Source organism: Dipteris shenzhenensis, chromosome 12 (assembly GCF_047967505.1).
Source record: "Dipteris shenzhenensis isolate YYH24624 ecotype China chromosome 12, Dip_SZ_1.0, whole genome shotgun sequence".
Taxonomy (NCBI): Eukaryota; Viridiplantae; Streptophyta; class Polypodiopsida; order Gleicheniales; family Dipteridaceae; genus Dipteris; species Dipteris shenzhenensis.
The window spans coordinates 19717320-19737664 of NC_141607.1; the positions used below are offsets into that span (position 1 = coordinate 19717320).

General features: G+C 42.7%; 1 protein-coding gene across 1 annotated transcript in view; it reads right to left on the reverse strand.

The window, feature by feature from the left end:
* Positions 1 to 15964, reverse strand: part of LOC147895950 (E3 ubiquitin-protein ligase APD2-like) — a 77669-nt gene extending 61705 nt beyond the window's left edge. The window contains exon 1 of the mRNA XM_087382632.1: positions 15106 to 15964. Coding sequence (XP_087238758.1) covers positions 15106 to 15370 — 265 coding nt within the window. The 5' untranslated portion in view covers positions 15371 to 15964. The remainder of the gene's footprint in view (positions 1 to 15105) is intronic.
* Positions 15965 to 20345: the final 4381 nt, after the last annotated feature.

The window sequence follows — 20345 nt, forward strand, 5'->3', positions numbered from 1 at the left end:
TCTTCAATTGTTTGCAAACTCACTGCATAGATTAGGATGTATATTTGTCCTACATGGACATCTTTGCTTGATGTATTATTTCCGCTTACCAATTTTTTCCTGGCTAGCTATATTGTATTATAAAGCAATCACAAATTTCACCCAAAAAAACAGAGTGTGTGTGTGTGTGTGTTTTTAAATCCCTAAGGTAGCCCTATTCTACTGCGAATTATCAATTATGCTTGGCTTTATGGCACTATGCCTCACTTGTAGAAACAAGGATTGTGAGTTTGATTTCCAAAAAACCATTATCTGAGCACTTGTCAAACTAGCGGCTGATTACACTCATGCCTATGGTGTATAAGTTGATTTCTAAAATGTTGTTTTTATGCATCTTTTCCTTGTACTTTGGGTTGCAACCTGCCCAATATGGGTTTGTGCCCTACAGACAGATCATGGATAACATTGCTAAATCTTACATTGGAATTGAATATGCCAAATACATAGGACAGATTTTTTTATCAAGCAAGTGAATATTAAAGTGTTTGACATTGTTTGATGGGATTTCATTGTGGATGTCATGGCATTGGACCCAAAATAGGCACAGCACATTGTCTCTTACTTGATGCCCTCTCTTCTTCTTGGACCTATTGATTGAAAGCAAAAGAGAGATGGAGAGCAAGCCACACAAAACATATGAATAGAAGAGATAAGAGAAGACTAACAAGAGGAGAAGGTTTTGTCTAAGTAACAAAACCTTATCCTATTCACTAACTGTAGTTAGGGATCCTAACTGTGGTTGAGGGAAAAAACCTCTAATGAGGGAAAAGTGCCCCTAACCCACTTATTGACTATACATTGGTCATTACCATGAATTATGGCGATAATTCCGACACCTCCCTGCAGTGCCAATGTGATGATGTACAAGAAAAGGATCAATCACCCAAAGAAGATAAGTTCAAGGCATTGCGAAATGCCTCAAACTTCTCACATGGAAGTGCTTTGGTGAAGATGTCTGCAACATTGTCATGTGTGGAGACATAGATCATACTAATCTCCCCTGCATGTACCTTCTCTCTAACATAATGATAATGAACCTCAATGTACTTCGTGGGAGCATGAAACACAAGATTCTTTGCAACTACTATAGCACTCTGACTATCAGTGAGAATTGGAGAAGGACCCTCCAATGATAGATGAAGATCAGCAAATAAGCAGCGTAGCCACACACACTCAACTGTTGCTGTGAAAGCTGCCTGTACTCAGCTTCACATGAGAAAATAGCCACAATAGATTGTTTCTTACTGAGCCAAGAAATGCAAGCATGTGACAAAAAGAAACAATTACCACTTGTGGACTGCCTAGTGTCATAATCTCCACCCCAATCTGAGTCACTATAAGCATGCACCTGCAAGTCACCCCGCTTGGGAAATATCAAGCCATAAGACTTTGTGCCTTGCAAGCAACAGAAGATGTGTTTTACAAGTCACCCCCCCATAAAATTTTGTGCCTTGCAAGCAACGGAAGATGCATTTTACAGCTTGCCTATACCTGCTCACCTGTGATATCGCAAACTGAATATCGGGCCGTGTATTGCACAAATAAATGAGGCATCCAACAATCTGACTATAGAGTGTGGCATCTATTGATTCACCTGCATCATACATAGTAAGCTTCAGCCCTGGCTCCATGGGAGCGGCTGTAGGCTTGCAATCTTGCACGTTGAACCGATCCAAGAACTTTTGCACATACTTGGATTGAGACATAATAATGCCAGGTCTCATCTTGTATAAACTGGATCCCCAAATAAAAATGTAACATGCCCAAATCTGACATGTCAAATGTAGCTTTCAATTCAGCTTTGAAATCTGCAATTTTTTCTTCATGTGACCCTATGAGAAGCATGTCATCTACATAAAGAATGATGACCAAAATATCACCCCATCCTTCTTGATGTAAAAGGTACTCTCAATTGGATTGTTATGAAGCCCCTTGCTGGTCAGAAAGACATCAATCTTGGAGTACCATGCACGTGGGGCTTGTTTCAACCCATATAAAGCTTTATTCAACTTGCAAACTTTATGTGCATTACCCGAAATTTCAAAGCCAAGAGGTTATTTGACATAAACCTATTCCAACAAGTCTCCATTAAAAAAAGTTGTTTGTATATCAGTCAAAATGTGCAGCCATAGCAATATCTGATCTGATAGTGGTCATCGTGGAAGTAGGAGCAAATGTCTCCTCATAATCAATGCCCTTCTTCTGAGCATAGCCTTTTGCAACCAGCGGTGCCTTCTACCTGTCAATGGACCCATCTAACTTCCTTTTTACTTTGAAAACCCATTTGGTACCTATGGTATTCTAAACTGGTGGCAAAGCCACAAGATTCCAGATCTGATTTTTCTCAATGGACTGCAACTCATCTTGCATGGCTTGCATCCAATGCACATTATCCTTGGCTTCTTCAAAAGTATCAGGCTCTTCCTCATCAAGAAGAGTACCTGCACAAGCTGATTCAACAGAAAGACCCCCCCCTTCGTGCCTTGCTGCACTACGTGTTCTGCTAGATAAAGGAGCATCAAGCTTTGCCTGACAGCATCTTCCACTGCCTATGGAGGAACCAAATCAACTGGTGGCTAAATCAGGGCATGTGGAACATGAGGAGCTTGCTGTAAATTCTGATTTTCAGCACGGATATCAGATGCAGAACCCAAAGCAATGGGTATTATCCCTCACAAACATCATCTGATGTATAAGAAACCTGACTGGGACAAAGGTCGAAGATTCTTTGGACTACTTCATGACAATGCATTAACTAAGACTTAAAATTCTACATTCTGAACCTGTGTAGCAAACCTTGTAACATGAGTTGAAATTCTACATTTTGAACTTGTGTAGCAGCCGTTGTAACTTGAGTTGAAATTCTACATTTTGAACCTGTGTAGCAGCCCTTGTCTTGATGAAATTCTACATTTTGAACTTGTGTAGTAGCAGCCCTTGTAACTTTGTGTACTTGGACTGTTTCATGCCCTCTTTTGACAACATACACTGAATTCCCAAGTAATAATGCAACAGTCCCAAATCTACCATCTCAAGTCAGCACATTAAATTCAGCTTGTGTATGTGCTGAATTTTCTAAAAAGATTACATCTCTGCTGACAAAAATCTTGCGTGAAGCAAGATTGTAGAGACGATAACCTTTGCTCTTTGCACCATACCCAACAAATATGCATTTCAGTGCCTTATCTCTCAACTTATGTTGAAATTCGATAGGCACATGGGCATATGCAGCACATCCAAAGACACAAAAATGTTCCAAAGCCTTAGTAGGAGCCCGATTCAAAACATAGTTGGTACACATGAGACCCTCAAGCCAAAACCTATGAGGCAACTTTTTGCTTGTGACCATGCATCTATCTATCTCCATAAGAGTTCTATTCTTCCACTCAGCTTTGCCATTTTGCTGAGGGATAAGCCTCACTATAAGCTGATGTGTGATGCCTTTCTCTTCCAAATAAGCCTCAAATTCATGAGACATATACTCCCCCCCTCTATCTGAGCATAGAATCTGAACTGTGAGGCATGTTTCCACAAAGTGTCGAAAATGCTTAAACACATCTGATTTTTTCTTTAAACCATAGACCCAAGTGTAGTTGAGTAGTCATCAATAAATGTGACATAATAGAGATAACCACCCAATGCAGGAGTCCTCATTAGACCACAAACATCACTATGAATGAGCTGTAATTTTTGAACAACTCGTACTGCACCATCCTTCTTGAAGGGAAACCTGTGCATCTTTCCAAGTATGCACCCTTCACAGGCACGAGGAGGAGGTGATTCTAACAGAGGCAAAGCATCAACCATAGAATGTTTTTGAAGTCTCGTCAAGCTGCCATAACTCATATGCCCATATCTAGCCTGCCATAACTCTACATTCTGCATAGCAACAGTGGGAGAAGAAACGGCAAGTGGATCATCCGATCTTTTCTCAAACACATCAAGCTGAAAAAAACCACGAAACAGTGTGCCAAATAGTCTCAAGGCATAATCATCTTCCCTATCTCAGACTGCACACTTACCATCTTCAAAGACAACCTGAAATCCTCTTTTATTGGCAGAGGACACTGAAAGCAAATTCTTTGTAATTCCAAGTAAATAAAGCACATCATGAATTCTGAAATTCGTGCCATCTATGGCTGTAAGTACAATCTCACCAATACCACAAACTGAATAAGAAGAATCATTTGCAGAAGACACCCTTTTTCCAACGAGTGATGGATGTAGAGATTCAAGCAAACACTTCCTAGAAGTGATATGTTTGGTGGCACCACTATCAAAGTACCAATCATTTCAATGTCTCATTGACATTGAAAGCGTATGAATCCTTAGAAGGATCATAACTGCAAGTTAGAAAAGTATAAGAGTCATCCTCAAATGTGGCTGTAATATCCGGAGCAGCCACCTAAAAATCAAAGATGCAAGTCAAAAAGGCATAGTCTTCTTCCACTAAGTTGGTTGAAGCAGCATCACCATCATGTGCATGAGGAGCTGAATCTGTGATAGCCATACTTAAATCCTTTTTCTTTTCCTTGGCGATTGTTTTCTTGCATTCTCCTATGTAATGACCCGGCTTCTTGCAATAATGACAAAAACCCTTTCTCTTGGGCTTCTCTGCATCATTCTTAGCCTTGTGAGAAGGCTTTCTAGAATCAACTTTATGCTAATGTGAAGGCTGATTTGCATGCTGCTTATATTGCCCCTTCCCTTTGGGCTTGAATTTCGAGAGCATGGCATGCTCACCAGCCCGTGAAGCCATGTTCTTCCTGGTTAGTTCTTCCTACAACAAAAGCACTATCAACTCATGAAAGGTGAGAGGGTTGCCAACCCCCCTCAAAGACAAGTTCAATGAGGTGTGAAAACCAAGATAAGACTCAAGAAGAGAATTCAAAGTGGTAGTGACCATCTCTGAATCTGGAATGATCTCATCAATATTCAACAATTGCCCTCATAAATCCTGAAGTTTAGTGAGGTGCTCAGACATAGAGTCACCTTCATCCATATGAGTATGAGTCAACTCTCTCTTCAGGTCTCTCTTCAGGAAAGAGACCCTAGCATCATTACGGGCTAAAAACATACTCTCCAAAATATCCCAAGCTACCTTTGAGGTCTTGCATGACCAAATGTGCGGAATAATAAACCCTTTGACAGAAAGGGTGATTGTTGAAGGTGCTCATGCATCATGTGAGTCCCACCCTTTCTGTTCCTCTGTGGGAGCCACACTACAACAGATACTACACCTAGCACTTGTCCTACACCCTGAGCTTGTTCTCTACCCCTTCCTCCACCTTGTTGAGGAGGAGTGGCAAGTGCAACCACATTCTCTGGCATGTCTCATCCCCATTGACATAATCCCACAAATGTTTGCCAACTAAGATATTGTGTACCATGAAACTCCATAAGGAGTAATTGGTACCATCCAACTTATCCTCCTATGTGAGGACGCAAAACACTTCATTGGGATTGTTCTGGGCCATAACTGCCAAAGAAAAGAAAATGCAGCAAATGTGACAAGAATATGCCTTCCTAGGATTTCAGATGCACAACCCAAAAGTGCCAAGAAATATGTCAACAATGACAGCTTACTGTCAAAGCCAATCGAAGGCTCAAAGTGCACCCAAAATGTCCTACAAATGCCCAAAAATTACCAAAATAACACTGCATAGATGGCAAATGTCTGCAATGTCACTCAAATTGAGTCCAAAACTGCCTGCAAAGACGCCAAACAGCTTGTACATTGCCAAATTGCATCCGAATGCCAAAACGCCAAATTCTAGCAGGAAATTGCAACCAAAAAAGGGCAAATTTGCTGAAAGCCCCAAATTTGCAATCTACCTGCAGCCCCAAATTTGCAGATTTATCTGCAAAGCCTCAAAACAAGATCTGCTCCAAATTTCTCCACAGCCAAACAATGTCTTAAATGCAAAATATTTCTGCCCAAAAAATCAGCCAAGCAGTGGCTCACAAAACTGTAGCAATGTCTTGCTAAAATGGTATCCAAAGTGTGCACACCTTTAACCAACAGTGAGCCTCAAAATGCTTAACACTTGAGCAATACCAAACAATGCAAATGTCCACCTCTGGGCACACCCATCCCCAAATGCACTCTGCAAAATCCTTGCAAATAGAACCTCTGTCCGGATAGGAATGATACTACTACAAATGTACGGAAGAGCTGATGCGGGAGCACACGGGCTGTAGGAGTGTACGAACGGGGCAAGGTGGACAATACGAGATCCGTACAATGTATGGACTGTAGGATTCCATACAATTGTACGGCTGAGTACGGGCAGGGGAGCGCGGACTCCTGCAGGTACGAGCAAGTCGACCATACAATTGTACGGTTTATGTACGGAAATGACGAGTGTACGGCGACTTCGGGGCAAGTGCGGACGGGGCAGCGTACGGAATGGTGAGCAACAGTCCACCTGTGTGTGGATGGGGTAGCAAGCCATACGGCTGTACGGCAACACTAAGGGCAGAGCATGAAATTCCGTACAGTCATACAGACTGTACGAACGGATGGTGAGGCTGAGGTGAGCTTGACAAAGAGGCTGTTCGGATTGATGGCTAGGCCTAGAGTGCATGGGCTCTAGGTCTAGGAGCAAAGGCAGGCTCTGATACCAAATAAAAGCAAAAGAGAGATGGAAAGCAAGCCACACAAAACATCTGAATAGAAGAGATAAGAGAAAACCAACAAGAGGAGAAGGTTTTGTCTAAGTGACAAAACCTTATCCTATCCACTAACCGTAGTTCGGGATCCTAATTGTGGTTAGGGGAAAAAACCTCTAATGAGGGAAACGTGCCCCTAACCCACTTATTGACTATACATTGGTCACTGCCATGAATTATGGCGATAATTCCAAGATTGATCTATCCATCAAGGATGTCCTCTCAATGCTATTGCATGTCCTCTCAATGCTATTGCTACTCATCCATTGTTGACACATATGGATGCCTTGGTCTCTGAGCAACATTTGCACGGCATTGATTTCCCTGGAGGTGTACCTTTTATATGCCACACTTCTGCAGATGACTCCTTTTTCTTCTTACGAAATTCATAGTCAAATGTTCGTCACATTTTGCAAGCACTTGGTCTGTATGGCCTTGCACCGAGGTTGACGGTGATTTTTAACAAATCTAAGCTTTTGCCTTTCCATGAGTGTCACTCGCATCACCTTTTGTGGCCTAGCTTGGTCTTTCCCTTGTCGAAAATACAAGGATCACTAAAACATATATCAATCACAACCTCCAAGAAATCATGGACTCATAACAAGAACCCCCTGTAGGATCAAATAGAACTTGTCGCCAAAGACTGACTGGATGCCTTGGAGCTTAGATGGGACCTTGAACTTTGTATTAAATGCTGCTTCTCCCTTTCTCTGCCTTGTGATTATCTTCACTATTGTAGATCAAACACTTACGCCTAATCAAGAAGCCTTCCTTATACATTGTCACCCATGCTACTGTCACAAGCCACCAATATATTCTAAGTTCTCATGCACCGAACCATACAAGATCTCCACGGAATTGCCCGCAACAATGCTTCCTTCTATGCTTTCAGCTTAATGTAGCCCTTCGAATTACACTTGGCCAAAGCAAGGAATGTATTCAAACAACTCGGCTCATGTTATGCAGCCAATCGGTTGGATCTTCTCACGGCCCTTGAGCAAAAACTGTCGACCAAGAGGCTTCACGTATTGCCTTCGAACTGTAGCTAGAAACACTAGGAGCTACAATTGTTTTGCAATCCTTGTGAGTAAAGCAGTCGCCAACATGCAGACAATATTTCATATCCCATCAAAAGGCCTGATATCCTTTGTCACAAGAAGTCTCCTCTGGCAATTCGGTTGTGGAACCGCCCCTGTGTACACTCGTGTAAAGCTTGGAACTGCAATCTCATTCTAAATCCGGCTCACAAGATTTTCTTGTTTCACCTTGGCCGAGAGATGCCGGAAGAAACCACAAACCATTATTGTTTGGCCAGACCCTAAAGTTTCCCATGATGAATATCCCTAACAACTGCTGCAGAGACACCAGCGCTCAGCCACCCTCACGTATTGAACTGCACTTGCCAGAAAAAATCCGTTCCACTAGAAGACCTGGTGTGCTGCTTCTATCATCGAGATATTAGCCACAAGTAAATCTGTTTAGATGGGCCTGGAGATTATTCCACAGTTCGTGATATATGCCACCTATACTGCTATCGCTTCAGCTCCGAATAGAGTTTCAACTCTCGTACCTATTCAGCTGCTGTTGTGGGCTTGCAGAAATCTCTGCAATCCTTTTCTCAACAGCTCTCATGTTTCATGGCATTGGTTCTGATGCACTGTAATATTGCAACTTAGACAAACTCTCTCATGTCGGATTTTTGTGGCGGCCTCTACAACCCAAGAGGACTTGATGCTCATGAATTTGAATTGGCTATTCACCACGCTGGATGGTAGGGCTCAATTGAGCAGCCTATGGGCCAACTTGGGGAGGGGCAAAGGTAGCCTATAAAAGGCACCTTCCCAAGCCCCTGAGCCCTTGTTTAGAGCTGCCTTTTGGGGGTCCTCTAGGGCTCCTACCATGGCTTCTCCTTCCCTCTTCCATAGGCCACCCTTTGGGGCCTTAAAACCTTACAAATATGCTGTGTTGGGGTGCTGCAAGATGGTGAGAGTGCAGCCAGTTGTCACTACCACCTATGTGTGGCATTGGTGCATGTGATATTCCCCTCTTCTGAACTTGTTGCTGGGTGGGTACCTCGCAACACTTTGCCCCAGTGACCCGAACTGCTCTGCTGTGGCTTGTGACTTTGGGAAATAAGAATGGACCCACGTAGCTCGTGCCTAACTCGTCCCGAGACTAGGGTTCACAAAGGAGTCACAGCATACCAAAAGGGGGATGTGACATTCCCTCCTGCTGAAATTTTGGACGATGGTCACTACTACTGAGGGACTGAGTGAATCTGCCAAGCAAATGTGATCATGATGACCACCAACTGCTGCTCAAAACCTAACTGTCCTCCCAAAAAACTAGGGAATAACAATCTGGCACTGGGATTGATCTGGTACCGCTCCGAAAGGCTAAGGGACGAATACTCTACTACGATGACACGGTGGCTCAATAAAAACTCCTGAGAACCAGTATTGCCGCAAAGAGTGGAAGTTGAACTACTCTGGCCAGTCATCCCACCACACTACTACTGCAAGCTAATCAACGGGTGGTATGACACTCTGATAGGCTCCTAGAAATATGAACTCCATGTTGTCTCGTGAACTGATGAGGATTGACTGGACTGCTGATGCGGAAGTACTAGGCTCTGGAGGCTAACGGCATGAAACTGGCCATCAACTGCTGACATGCACCATAGTTGCCAAAAACGATCGTTTCTTGGCAGGAAACGGAAACGGCAAAACGAAAACGGCCATTTTGTAAAACTTGTTTTTGACCTAGACTCCCAAAATAGCGATTTCGCCGCCTCCCGCCCATTGCACTCCTTCTGTGCATCCTTGCTACTCTCTCCACCTTCTCTAAGCTCTCTCCATCCCTCCATCCTTTGCTCTTGGACTCTTCATCCCATTTTCCTCGGACCTCCATCCTTCTCTCTCCATCCTCTTCATCCTTCTCTACATCTTCTCCATCCTGCAAGCTGCAGCTTGGCAGCCTGCTCTCCATCCCTCCATCCTTCTTCTCTCCATCCTCTCTTACCTGTAACCTCTCCATCCTTCTCTCCATCCTCCTTCACTTCTGCCTCTGATCCTCCAGGCTCCTTCCACCTCTCCATCCTCTTTTACCTCTGAGCTCTCCATCCTCCTTCCACCTCTCCATCCTTTCTCACTTGTGACCTGTCCATCCTCCTCCTCACCTCTCCATTCTCCTCAATGCTGAGAGATGCTTATTGGGTCCATGTCTCCCTCCTAATGTTGATGATTCTTCTTCAGACTGACACAGATGCCTCAGGCTCATCTGAGGAGGCAAAGGATGACGATGACAAGGAGTCCATGGATGATGCAGATGATCAGTAGTGATGTACCTTGGTCCTTGTCACTTGACTACGACTGTACAGACTACAGTGCTAGCCTACTCCTAGTCATGACACTTCAGATGCATCATGCATGCAGCCTGCAGGCTGCAGCATGATGCATCTTGATTCCTAGACTATGTTATTTCTTCAGCAAGAATCCTAGACCAGGAAGAAATGACCATTCGGAACTGGAAGATACCTACGGTGCTGGTCTGCCTCTATCTAAGGGTACCTGGAAATCTGTTTACCAAATACAGAGAGCATTCCAAGATTTCATCATTGAGGATGCTAATGCTTGAAGAGGGAAGGAATGTTACATTCCAGTTAGAACGTAGCATTACCTCAGATGGTTCGGTGACAAAAGGTCCTTGGAGAAATGTATATAAATGTAAATAATTGATTGTTTTGATGTGTTTTCAGCATCGGTCAAGGATAAAGCCATCGAGGTCTTTGACAATCGGGGTCCGAAGACAAATCAAAGGTTTTGAGGCCACATGGGCATTAGTTCAGGTTAATTCATTAACTAAGCACCCAGGGGAATGTACCTAGGGGGAAGATTAAATGTTAATGACTTAGTGAGAACTTGAAAGGACTTAATTGATTTGATGCATGGGGAGGGGGACTAGGCTTAGGAAGGGAGCTAAATATAGCAAGGGACTTTCTGGGATTTCGGACACTGCGAATGAATGTACACACGATTTTATGATTGAATCGCCCAAGCTGGGCAATTAAACATAGCAGTAGCATGAGGTTTATGCAATTGGCTGGGTGTAGAAAGTAGCTTGAACACACGTTAGTAGTTTGAGTAGAGAGAGCGAACCTGATCATAATACCCTTGGTTGATGATACATTGTATCATCGATTGGGCCTTATCTCGTCAACGCACACCACATCCTTCTTACTCACCAGCACATGCCCTGACATTTCTTTGCAGTCGGAGTGTTGAGCAAGTTCTCCCAGTCACCTCACCGGGCATCACCATTACAAGGTCTCCAGAATCTGAAAGGAACTCAGGCCTATGGTATCTTCTACTTCTAGGGAGCAGAGCATGAAGGATACACCGACTCAAATTAGGGTTGAGACATTGATTCACGACAATCTACTACAGGTTAGTGTTTCTTTCTTGGATCAGGTCTCGTTTCTTGGTCAAGCAAGAAGCAACCGACGGTGGCTCTCTCAGCAACAGAAGCAGAGTACCATGCAGCGAGAGTAGCTTCATGCGAGGCTGCTTGTTAGCAAATTTGGGAGATACTCATGATTGATCCAATGCAACAGTGAACGTTGCATCTCTATTGCACGCTTGATCAAGTGTTTCATGATCGCACAAAGCCTATTGAGGTACGCTGCCATTTCATCCAGAAGCTGATTGAGGATGACGTGGTGGAGGTTGCTCATTGTTCGACAAAGGAGAATGTAGCTGAATTTCTGACGAAGGCACTTCTCAGGAGCAGCTGGAATACCTTCTTCAGCGTCTAGGGGGGGTTGAAACAGTGTTAAGGGCAGTGCCTGCCCGTGAGTGCCATCAGGGCTGTTTGCCCTCATGGTCTCAGAAAAGACCCTGCACATGGCCGTTTATAGGCAACAGGACCAGACGGCCAGGGGTCAGCCAGTCAACCCTGGTCCACTGTCTGGTCAGCCAACAGACCCACTGGTTGGCCCGACCAGAGGCCAGATCTGGCCCTAATATGGAACCCTTTCCCTAGCCTCATTTTTGGCAGAATTTCCCCCTCGCTTCCAATGCCTCTCCAGCCTATTTTCAGTCTACAGCCACTGGTTGTTCTCCTCCTCCCCTAAGCCTCTCCCTGAGGCACGTGGAGCTGAAGACGATGCAGCAGCGGTTCCTCATGACACTGGGAACCCTATGCTGATCTTTTGTAAATGATACACTGTTTTGGTCTGCTGTAATAAATCTCAGTCCCCCTGCAATAAATCGCCGTTCTGATGTAATAATGGCAGTTCAGTTTTTTCATGTGTACTCTGATGGAGGGCCAACTCCATGACAGTCCCACATGGACTGTTGTGTCCCTAATCACCAGACCAAATCCAAGGACATTCCCTCTTCAGCCCATATGGCAGCCAGTTATGCTGCCCACATGTCAGGCTGTAGCGCTGCCCACATAGCAGCCAAGATGCTGCCAACGTGGCAGTCCATACAGCCCTCAGATTTGCCCATGTGGCTAGATCTTAGCCTTGCCATGTGGCAGCTATTGTGTTGCCCTTATGGCAGCTCCAAACCTAACCCTAATACAGGTATCACTCCCCCTTGTCCTCATTTGGGGGCTCATGCGACACGAGATGACCCTCATTGTCTAACACGCTTGAACAAAGAATCCTCAAGAAGCGTGGATGCTCAGTTGCATAGGCGCACGCGCACACACACACACACATAGAGAAAGGGGAGGGGGGGGGGGGGCGCGGGGGCAAGATGTTCCCCATGCCTTTCTTTGAATCCCTTGCATAGCTTTCTAGAAAAGGTACTTCAAGTTTAATCTGCTTCACCAAAGTCCTGCTGCTCAAGCTTTAGCAACAGAATCCTTTAAAAAAACCTTCTGCTGCCTTGTGTGTTGCACACCAAGGCACTACACTGTTCCCCAAAATATAGCTCTGTACCGTTGAACCAAAACAAGGTGAAACTACACAAGACAACAATGTACAACTGTATAGATTGCTAGGAAAAAGTTAGAATGGGAAATGGAGGGGAAAGATAGGCGAGAGTTGTAACTAAACCAGGTACGCCATGCAGCACTCTACAAGAAAATATGGGTAAATGATAAAGCAAACCAGGTACGCCATGCAGCACTCGTCATGTCCGCGAATGCTTTATGATGGCCTGAGCAAAACAGCAAATAAGGAAGAAGAGAGAGGAAGAGGGGCGGGTGGCAGGAAGGGCGGGGAGGGGGGGGGGGAGGGGAAAGAGAGAAAGAAAGAAAGTTTATTAAAGTCTACTAAAGACTAATGGGTTATGGGACTGATAGAAAACCTGATACAATGAGCAAAATGGTGGAGCCACTAAGCAAGCATCCTAACCCATGCTAGAGAAAAACTGTGTAGACATAGTCAATGCTGTCATCATGCATGTCACCATAGTCATAGTCATCTCTGGCATCATCTCCCACAATAGATGAAATCTGATCCAATACAACACAATGCAGTGCAGCGCACACATGAAATGTCAAGGTACACCAGTGTAGGCAAGAAGCCCAGAATAGATCACTGTCTGCTGTCTGGAGGAGTAGTCTGTCGTGCCCTCCTGGCAGCTACTCTATGCCTGACGAGCACCACAGTAGCCTTTGTCGGCTGCACTCCAGGTCTGAAAAGAGAGAGAGAGAGAGAGAGAGAGATGAACCGTTCACAGTCCATCAGCCCTTCAGGACAGACATGCCAGAAGGCCGGCCATCATAAGCAAGGAGCTCCAAAGGATGAGTCGGGACCTTGACAAACTCAGATGTGAGTGTGCAAAGGGGCCCCAGCCATTGAGGAAATCCAGGATATCTCCAATGTAGCCAATCAAGCATTCTAAAAAAATATCGAGCATAGCAAGCCCCCACCAAAAATTTGTAACCGTAATAGATGCCACCATGGTTTTTGATATACAACATAACTATGAAAAGCCAGCACTGTGCTCCGATTCTGCAACAGTTTTACTCAAAAACAAATGAAAGAGAGCTAGGACAGCTCAAAGTACTTGCTCAAAGCACCTTTCAAGTTGGAAAGTAATCACAGAAGTAGTAACTGAATAAAGGGCACCACACAGACACTTTCAATGGAGCATTTTATGTTTGAGCTCTTAATAGTTCACCTAAAGAGGTTGTAAACAAGGTTGCCACAATGGATCAAATTTTCACATTCATCATGTTATGCAGGCATCCATACACCCCTTGTGTGCGCAGACATTTACATCTATTTTTATTGGTGCCGGGGTGTGGGCGTGTCGGCAGAACAGAGTTTTTTTCTAGGGAAACAATCTATTCGATATTGAAAATACGGCGAATGGCTTCAGTCATTCGACCTCTATGCATAAGCGAGTGCATGTCAGGGTTTTTTCTGTGGGAGGGGGGGAGGAGGATGGGCTGTAAGTAACTATGAGACACACACGTGTAAGTAACTACATCTATCTGCATGCATACATATGCATGTATGTAATTATTAGATACATGATACCTTTACAAAATATATTAATTTATGTATATAGATGTGGATGTTGATGCATACATATACAACTACATGCATATGCATGCACACAGATACATACATGCCATTCACTCATGTATGTATCTATCTATCTATAGGGACAAGCAATCAACGTACATAGATACCTACACAATACATGAACTTACACATGCCACATGCATGCATACATCCATACATGGGGTCATACCTGCATGCCCACAAATACACCTACATGTATGCACACATGCATGCACATAGCACATATGTACACGTACAAGCATACCATACATGCATGTGCATATCTCGATCCATACATATACATACATGTGCATACGTACACATACAAGCTTTACCATGCCGTACTATACATACATGTGCATATCTCGATCCATATATACATACATGTGTATTTGTACACATTCAAGCATACCATACCATACCATAAATACAAGTGCATATCTGGATCCATACGTTGTGCATGCTATGTAGGTACACATGTATTTTACGTACATACATGCATACATATCTCGATCCATACCGTGTTCATGATATGTAGGCACACATGTATTTTACAATACATACATGCATGCTGCATGCATGATCGTGCATGCCATGTAGGTATGTATGGACATGGATTTATTCAGGATCTATGCATGCATAACGTATGTATGAGCTCGTATATAGGTACGTATGTCACTGTAAATTAGTCATTCAAGTTACAAGAATCTAGAAATCTTTTGCTTTCACAACTTTTCATTTTCATTCTCGTGCACTACCAAGAGGGCTAAAGCGTCAATGGGCATTTCTTGATTGGGAGTATTGTATCGTCTTGATGAACCATTAAAAGCTTCACTATACATATTGAGGCAAGTGGGCAATAACAGTACCGCTAAGCAGAAGTGAAAAACAGAAGACGCAGACGGAGCCCACGATCCATCTTGTAGTACAGCACCGTCGTCTCCGACGCGCTGCTCGTGCGCGATTTGAACGGACCACATATGCCTGCGTCGAGGGATATATAAAAGTCGTTGACGACCGAGCAGGTGTCGCTTCACGACTGATTTTAAAGCTGCCTGCCAAGCCTTGGAAGCTGGAACTAGAGGTAGATGTATCCCCAAAACTCCCCTGTCTGAATTGTCCTTGTGCCATCATTGAAGAAACGTCCAAAATATTGAAGCTTTCAGTTCAACTTTCGAAGAACATGGGCGATAGTAAAACACGTCTTTCGTCTACAGCTTTGGCTTTGGAGATACGCATTCCTGCATTTTAGCGAACTCCGAGACTCGTTGGCGGTTCGCATGCTTCTACAACCCGCTGATGCATTATGGATGCGGAATCAAACTTCGCCTAGTCACGAAAGCTAGTTTTACGAGTGCGGAACAATGCTCACGACGACTGGTGGAGCACCGGGCGCCTGGGCTAGCCTCGAACTGTCCGAAGGACTGTGGGAGGGCAATGACAGTTCTAGAGGTTGTCAGGAAGGGCCATAAAGGCGGGGAGGATGAGGTGGTGGATGGTCATATCAAGGGGCCAGCTGATGAGCAAGGGAGAAGGGCGGCTATGGAAATTGGAGGAGGGGTTGACAGAGAGGGAGTGATTGCATTTGCGTTCTTCACGACTGTGAAAGAGACGACAAAGCACCACGCGAGTTGCACCTCCTTTGCTCTCTTAACTGCTCTGCTTGAAAAAGGAAAGCTTCTTCACTCCATTGCGTCTCATCTCAATAGCTCTCCTTTTCACTTGTTTCTTCACTGCATTCAAGACGCCAATCTTTTCCTCTTTTCCTTTGGATCAGGATCACTTCTCACAATTTGAACTTTTGAAAGTACCCTCTTTTTACTTCGCCAACTCATTTTTGGGTTCAAGTTTTTCCCACGATTTTTGCTTGTAGACTTCACCTCAAATGGCCTCCTCAAATTTTAAATTCGGAAATATCCTCTTTAAACACCAATGTGAACTAGCCTCTTGTAGCACCATAGAAATGTTCCCCGAAAACATTTTTTAGTTACCAATACAACCACCTTCAACTTCCATTTTTTACCAATTCTTTTCAAGATTTTGGAGGTTTTTCCCCTACAATATAACTAAGATGGCCTCAAAAATTACAAATTGAAAAACCTTCTCTCCCAAATTTTCAAGGTTTTTTTCTACATTTAACAAATCATGTGACATTGAACCTTGGTTTTTGGTGAACATTGCACCATTGGAGGATCTTCTACACATTATATTAATCACTTTTAAGCCCTTCCATAAGACATAAATTGCTCTTCACATTCTTGCTAGCCCCTCTCAAGAATTCTCGATATTATCGACCTCTCTCTTGAGAAAGAATGTAGATTCTGAAGTCAACTTTCCATGAGGGGAATTCACCCACAAGTGCTAAGGATGGAAAGCTTGCGTGTCAAGTTGATCTTTATTGAGGAACACCACCCAAATATCACATGGGCAATTACTCCAATCCTAAATACAACCTCTAGGCTCTAGAATGGTCCAAGTCAAGAAGCGATTAATTCTATTCCCTTTTGGATCCTTATGTGTCAAACACATGCCTTCCTCACTATCCCCTTCACCATATAACCCTCCTCTTTCCCGTATTCTTGTCATCATACCTTATGAGGTTTAGTATTCCCCACCACCTTCTCTTCTCTTCCAACTAACACCGTACCCCCACAATGAAGGCCAACAATGATATGTTACTGTAATATATTATTACATGTAAACCTCCTTTCCTACAAAGCCACTTTCCATGAATCTAGCAGATAAGAAAGCACACTTCCTAGTCACTTGCCTCCTATATGTCACCAATGTGATCATCTTATAAAAGGTTGAAGTGATCAAACTCTTTGCATTGTGATGCATAGAATCCCCTCTTATTGTCAACATATTCAAGGTTACATTTGTATAGTAGCAAAGTATGACTATCAATTTTCTTAACAATAATTTCTATATCTACATATTGTGTGTTGAGATGGGACTTAGAAGGACCTTTGTATTGCAATCCTCTAGTTTCAAACGTTTAAGTTAGATGGACTTTCACCAAACCTGATACCCTGTGTATTGAAAAGTGGGGCACCATACAACCTGGCTTGCTCTTAGAGTAGCAATACTATTTTACACTTGGCAACCACTTATTGCGTTCAAAAGTGTTGGTGTAACTTTGTGTCCAGATTGCTATGGCTCTTGTGATGTAGATGCTACACATCCCTACTGAGAAAGTAATTGTCTCCCCTCTTTCTCCCTAACTTATGTCCTCAAACCTCCTATAATTGAAAGAGCATGCGCTATGGTTATTGTGATAACCTAGTGGCTAGTCTTGATACTTGTTGTACATATTTAATGCTCTAAAGTGACTAAAATATATCCAAAAATGTATTACTCTATTCCAATTGAATCAAATCGTAAAAGACTAAAATACATTTAACACTGTATTACTCTCTTTCGATGGAGTCGGTCTTCTCTTCAATTATTTAAAAAGCATATTTAAGTCCACAATTTGTTTATTTCTCATTCAAGTGCTTACCCATACCTTTTTTTGTGTCCTCACTCTTTCATATTTGCAAGTCCTCTAATACTAATGTTTGAATGCTTGTATTTAAACTTTATTTGTCTATCCTCTTATTTATTTTTTGTTCAAGTGCTTACCTACACCTTTTTTGTGTCCTCTCACTCTTTACTTATAAGTCCTCTCATACTAAAATTTGAATATTTGTCTATTAAATTGGATTACCTTTTTATGAGGCTATGCATCGATTCATGTCTCCACCCAAACCTCCACTCTTGCTTTGAGAGTATCAATAAGGTATGTTAGGACAAATCTTCCCCAGCCTCTAGATTTAGCTCAAAAAGTCATACCCTTTCCCTACATGAGATAGCAAGCAATGGTATTACTTTTAGACCTAGATCCAGCTACGCAAGGTAAACCTCCAATCTTGACTTCCTTAGTAACTTATCCCCCCCCTCTTAAAGTCAAATTGTTCCCTCACTTAGATCCTGCCCGTTCATTCATCCTCATTGACCTTTCTCCCTAACTCACTAATTCTTATGTCCATCCCTCAGCTCTTTTCGTTTAGGTAGGGCTAGATTGCCATAAGTTAAAATACTTAATTTGGCGAGTCATGCATCCCTAAGATCTAATGTGGTACAACCTAATCCATGGCATTGATTCTTAGGATGGAGTAGGACCCATCATCTAGAAAACCATCACAAGACTATGCTACAATTGACATTTACCCATAGAAAGGGATGCTAAGCGTGTCTAATATATGCCATCCACATCTTAAAGTTGGGAAAGAGATTGGAATTGTAGAATTTCCCCACCTTAGGCTGGGTGGAGCTTTAAGGTGTAACCTCAATGATGACACGGGGAGGGGAAGACAGGGTGGGGTGGCATCGAGCAACAACTCAGCATTGCCCCCACACAAAGCTCAACAAGGTAGGTCTCCGTTATAGCTAAATGGATGTAGCGATGGAGTTCAACAACAAGCTATGATGACTAAAGCTCTAGAGGCAGCACGCTAGATCGACAAAGGCAGCAAAGTAGGTAGACAAGGGTAGCTGAGTGCAGGAGTCCATCCAGATTCTTTGGAGAACCTATGAAGTGAGGTAAGGAAGTTTTCTTTTGATCCATTCCACCCATCACCAAACCTAAATAGTTCTCCTTGTAATCCAAACTTTTTTCCCGTGTTTGGTACGTTTTTGGTACACTGTGCTTTGTTTCTCCCTATGAATCTTCAAAGTATGTTCAATGGGCTCTTCAAACACTAATTTTCAATTTAGATATGTAAATTGAAAGGAGTAATACATGTTTGTCTTATAACAAAAGTCAAAATTGCCAAATGTACCTCTATCATGTTTGCTCTTTGCATTTTCATGCATTGCCCAAATTTGACATACCCCTATTCTTGTCTTTTTCAAAATTTTCAAGTGTGGAAAATACTCTCTCCACATCATAAAGAACATAATCTTTGAAAGAATAATCTTTGGGTCCTCTATCATTGATTTGACATTCAAGTAGTGTTTTCTTAACTAATTGTCAAATAGCACTATAAAATGTGCTATATTATTTGGCAAAGTCCTTCCTTTTTTTAATTATAAAAAAATAAACTTTTTAGGTGACAGAGATTTTTGTGGGCTTTACCAATATATTGAAATAAAAAATCTTTAATTGGAATTTGCAAAAACTTATTTTCTTAAATGCATTCATGTTTTAATATCTTCTTTGTACTTTTTTAATGATGTCAACTAAGCAAAACACCAGTCCGTAGGAAAGTCTTTTATCTTGATTTAACTACATCTTCTTTTCAAGTTCTTTAAGTTTGGAGCAACGTTTAGGAGTGACGTTGGAGCAACCAATCTTGCTGTTGCCTTGTTCAAGTTTAGGAGTGAGGTTGGAGAAACCACTCTTGCTAAGGCCTTGTTCAAGTTTAGGGTGTTTAGGATCAAGCACTCTTGTAGAAGTTGTTTTAGCACTTCTCTTAAGGAGGTTTCTAGGTCTTGAGGTAGGCACTTCATCGTTGGAAACTCTTGAGTCGAGAAATGTAGCTTTGAATCACTTCTTGGAAAGCTTGATTGAAACGCTTCATGGCTTCATGGCTTTCAAGGATTGGCTTCCTTGCTTCAATGCTTGTTGGAAGTCATTCTTGGATCAATGCTTCATGGCCTAATAGAAATGCATCAACAATTGATTAAAATTGTCCAGGCTTTCTTAGTTTGTATTCTATGCTTCAACGCTTTGTGAAATCTCTTCATAGAAATGTTTTCTATGGCTTTCATGGTTTTTCTTCAATAATTCAATGCTTCAATGCATGAACGCTTGCTAGAAATCAATTAGATAAATCTTCATGGCTTGAGATAATGGTTTGGCTCTACGCTTGATGGAATCGCTTGATGAAGATCCGTCATGTCTTGATAGAAATGTTTTATGGAAACATTCATGGCTTAATAAAATCGTTTTGGGGAAATCGTTCATGGCTTGTGAGAATCATTTTGTGGAAATATTTATTGGCCTCATAGAAATCATTTCTTTCATGGCTTCATGGCAAAATGATTCATGCCAAGTTGCTTCATACAATATTTCATGGCTTATGGCAAATCACTTCATGGAAAATCACTACCTTCATGGCTTCAT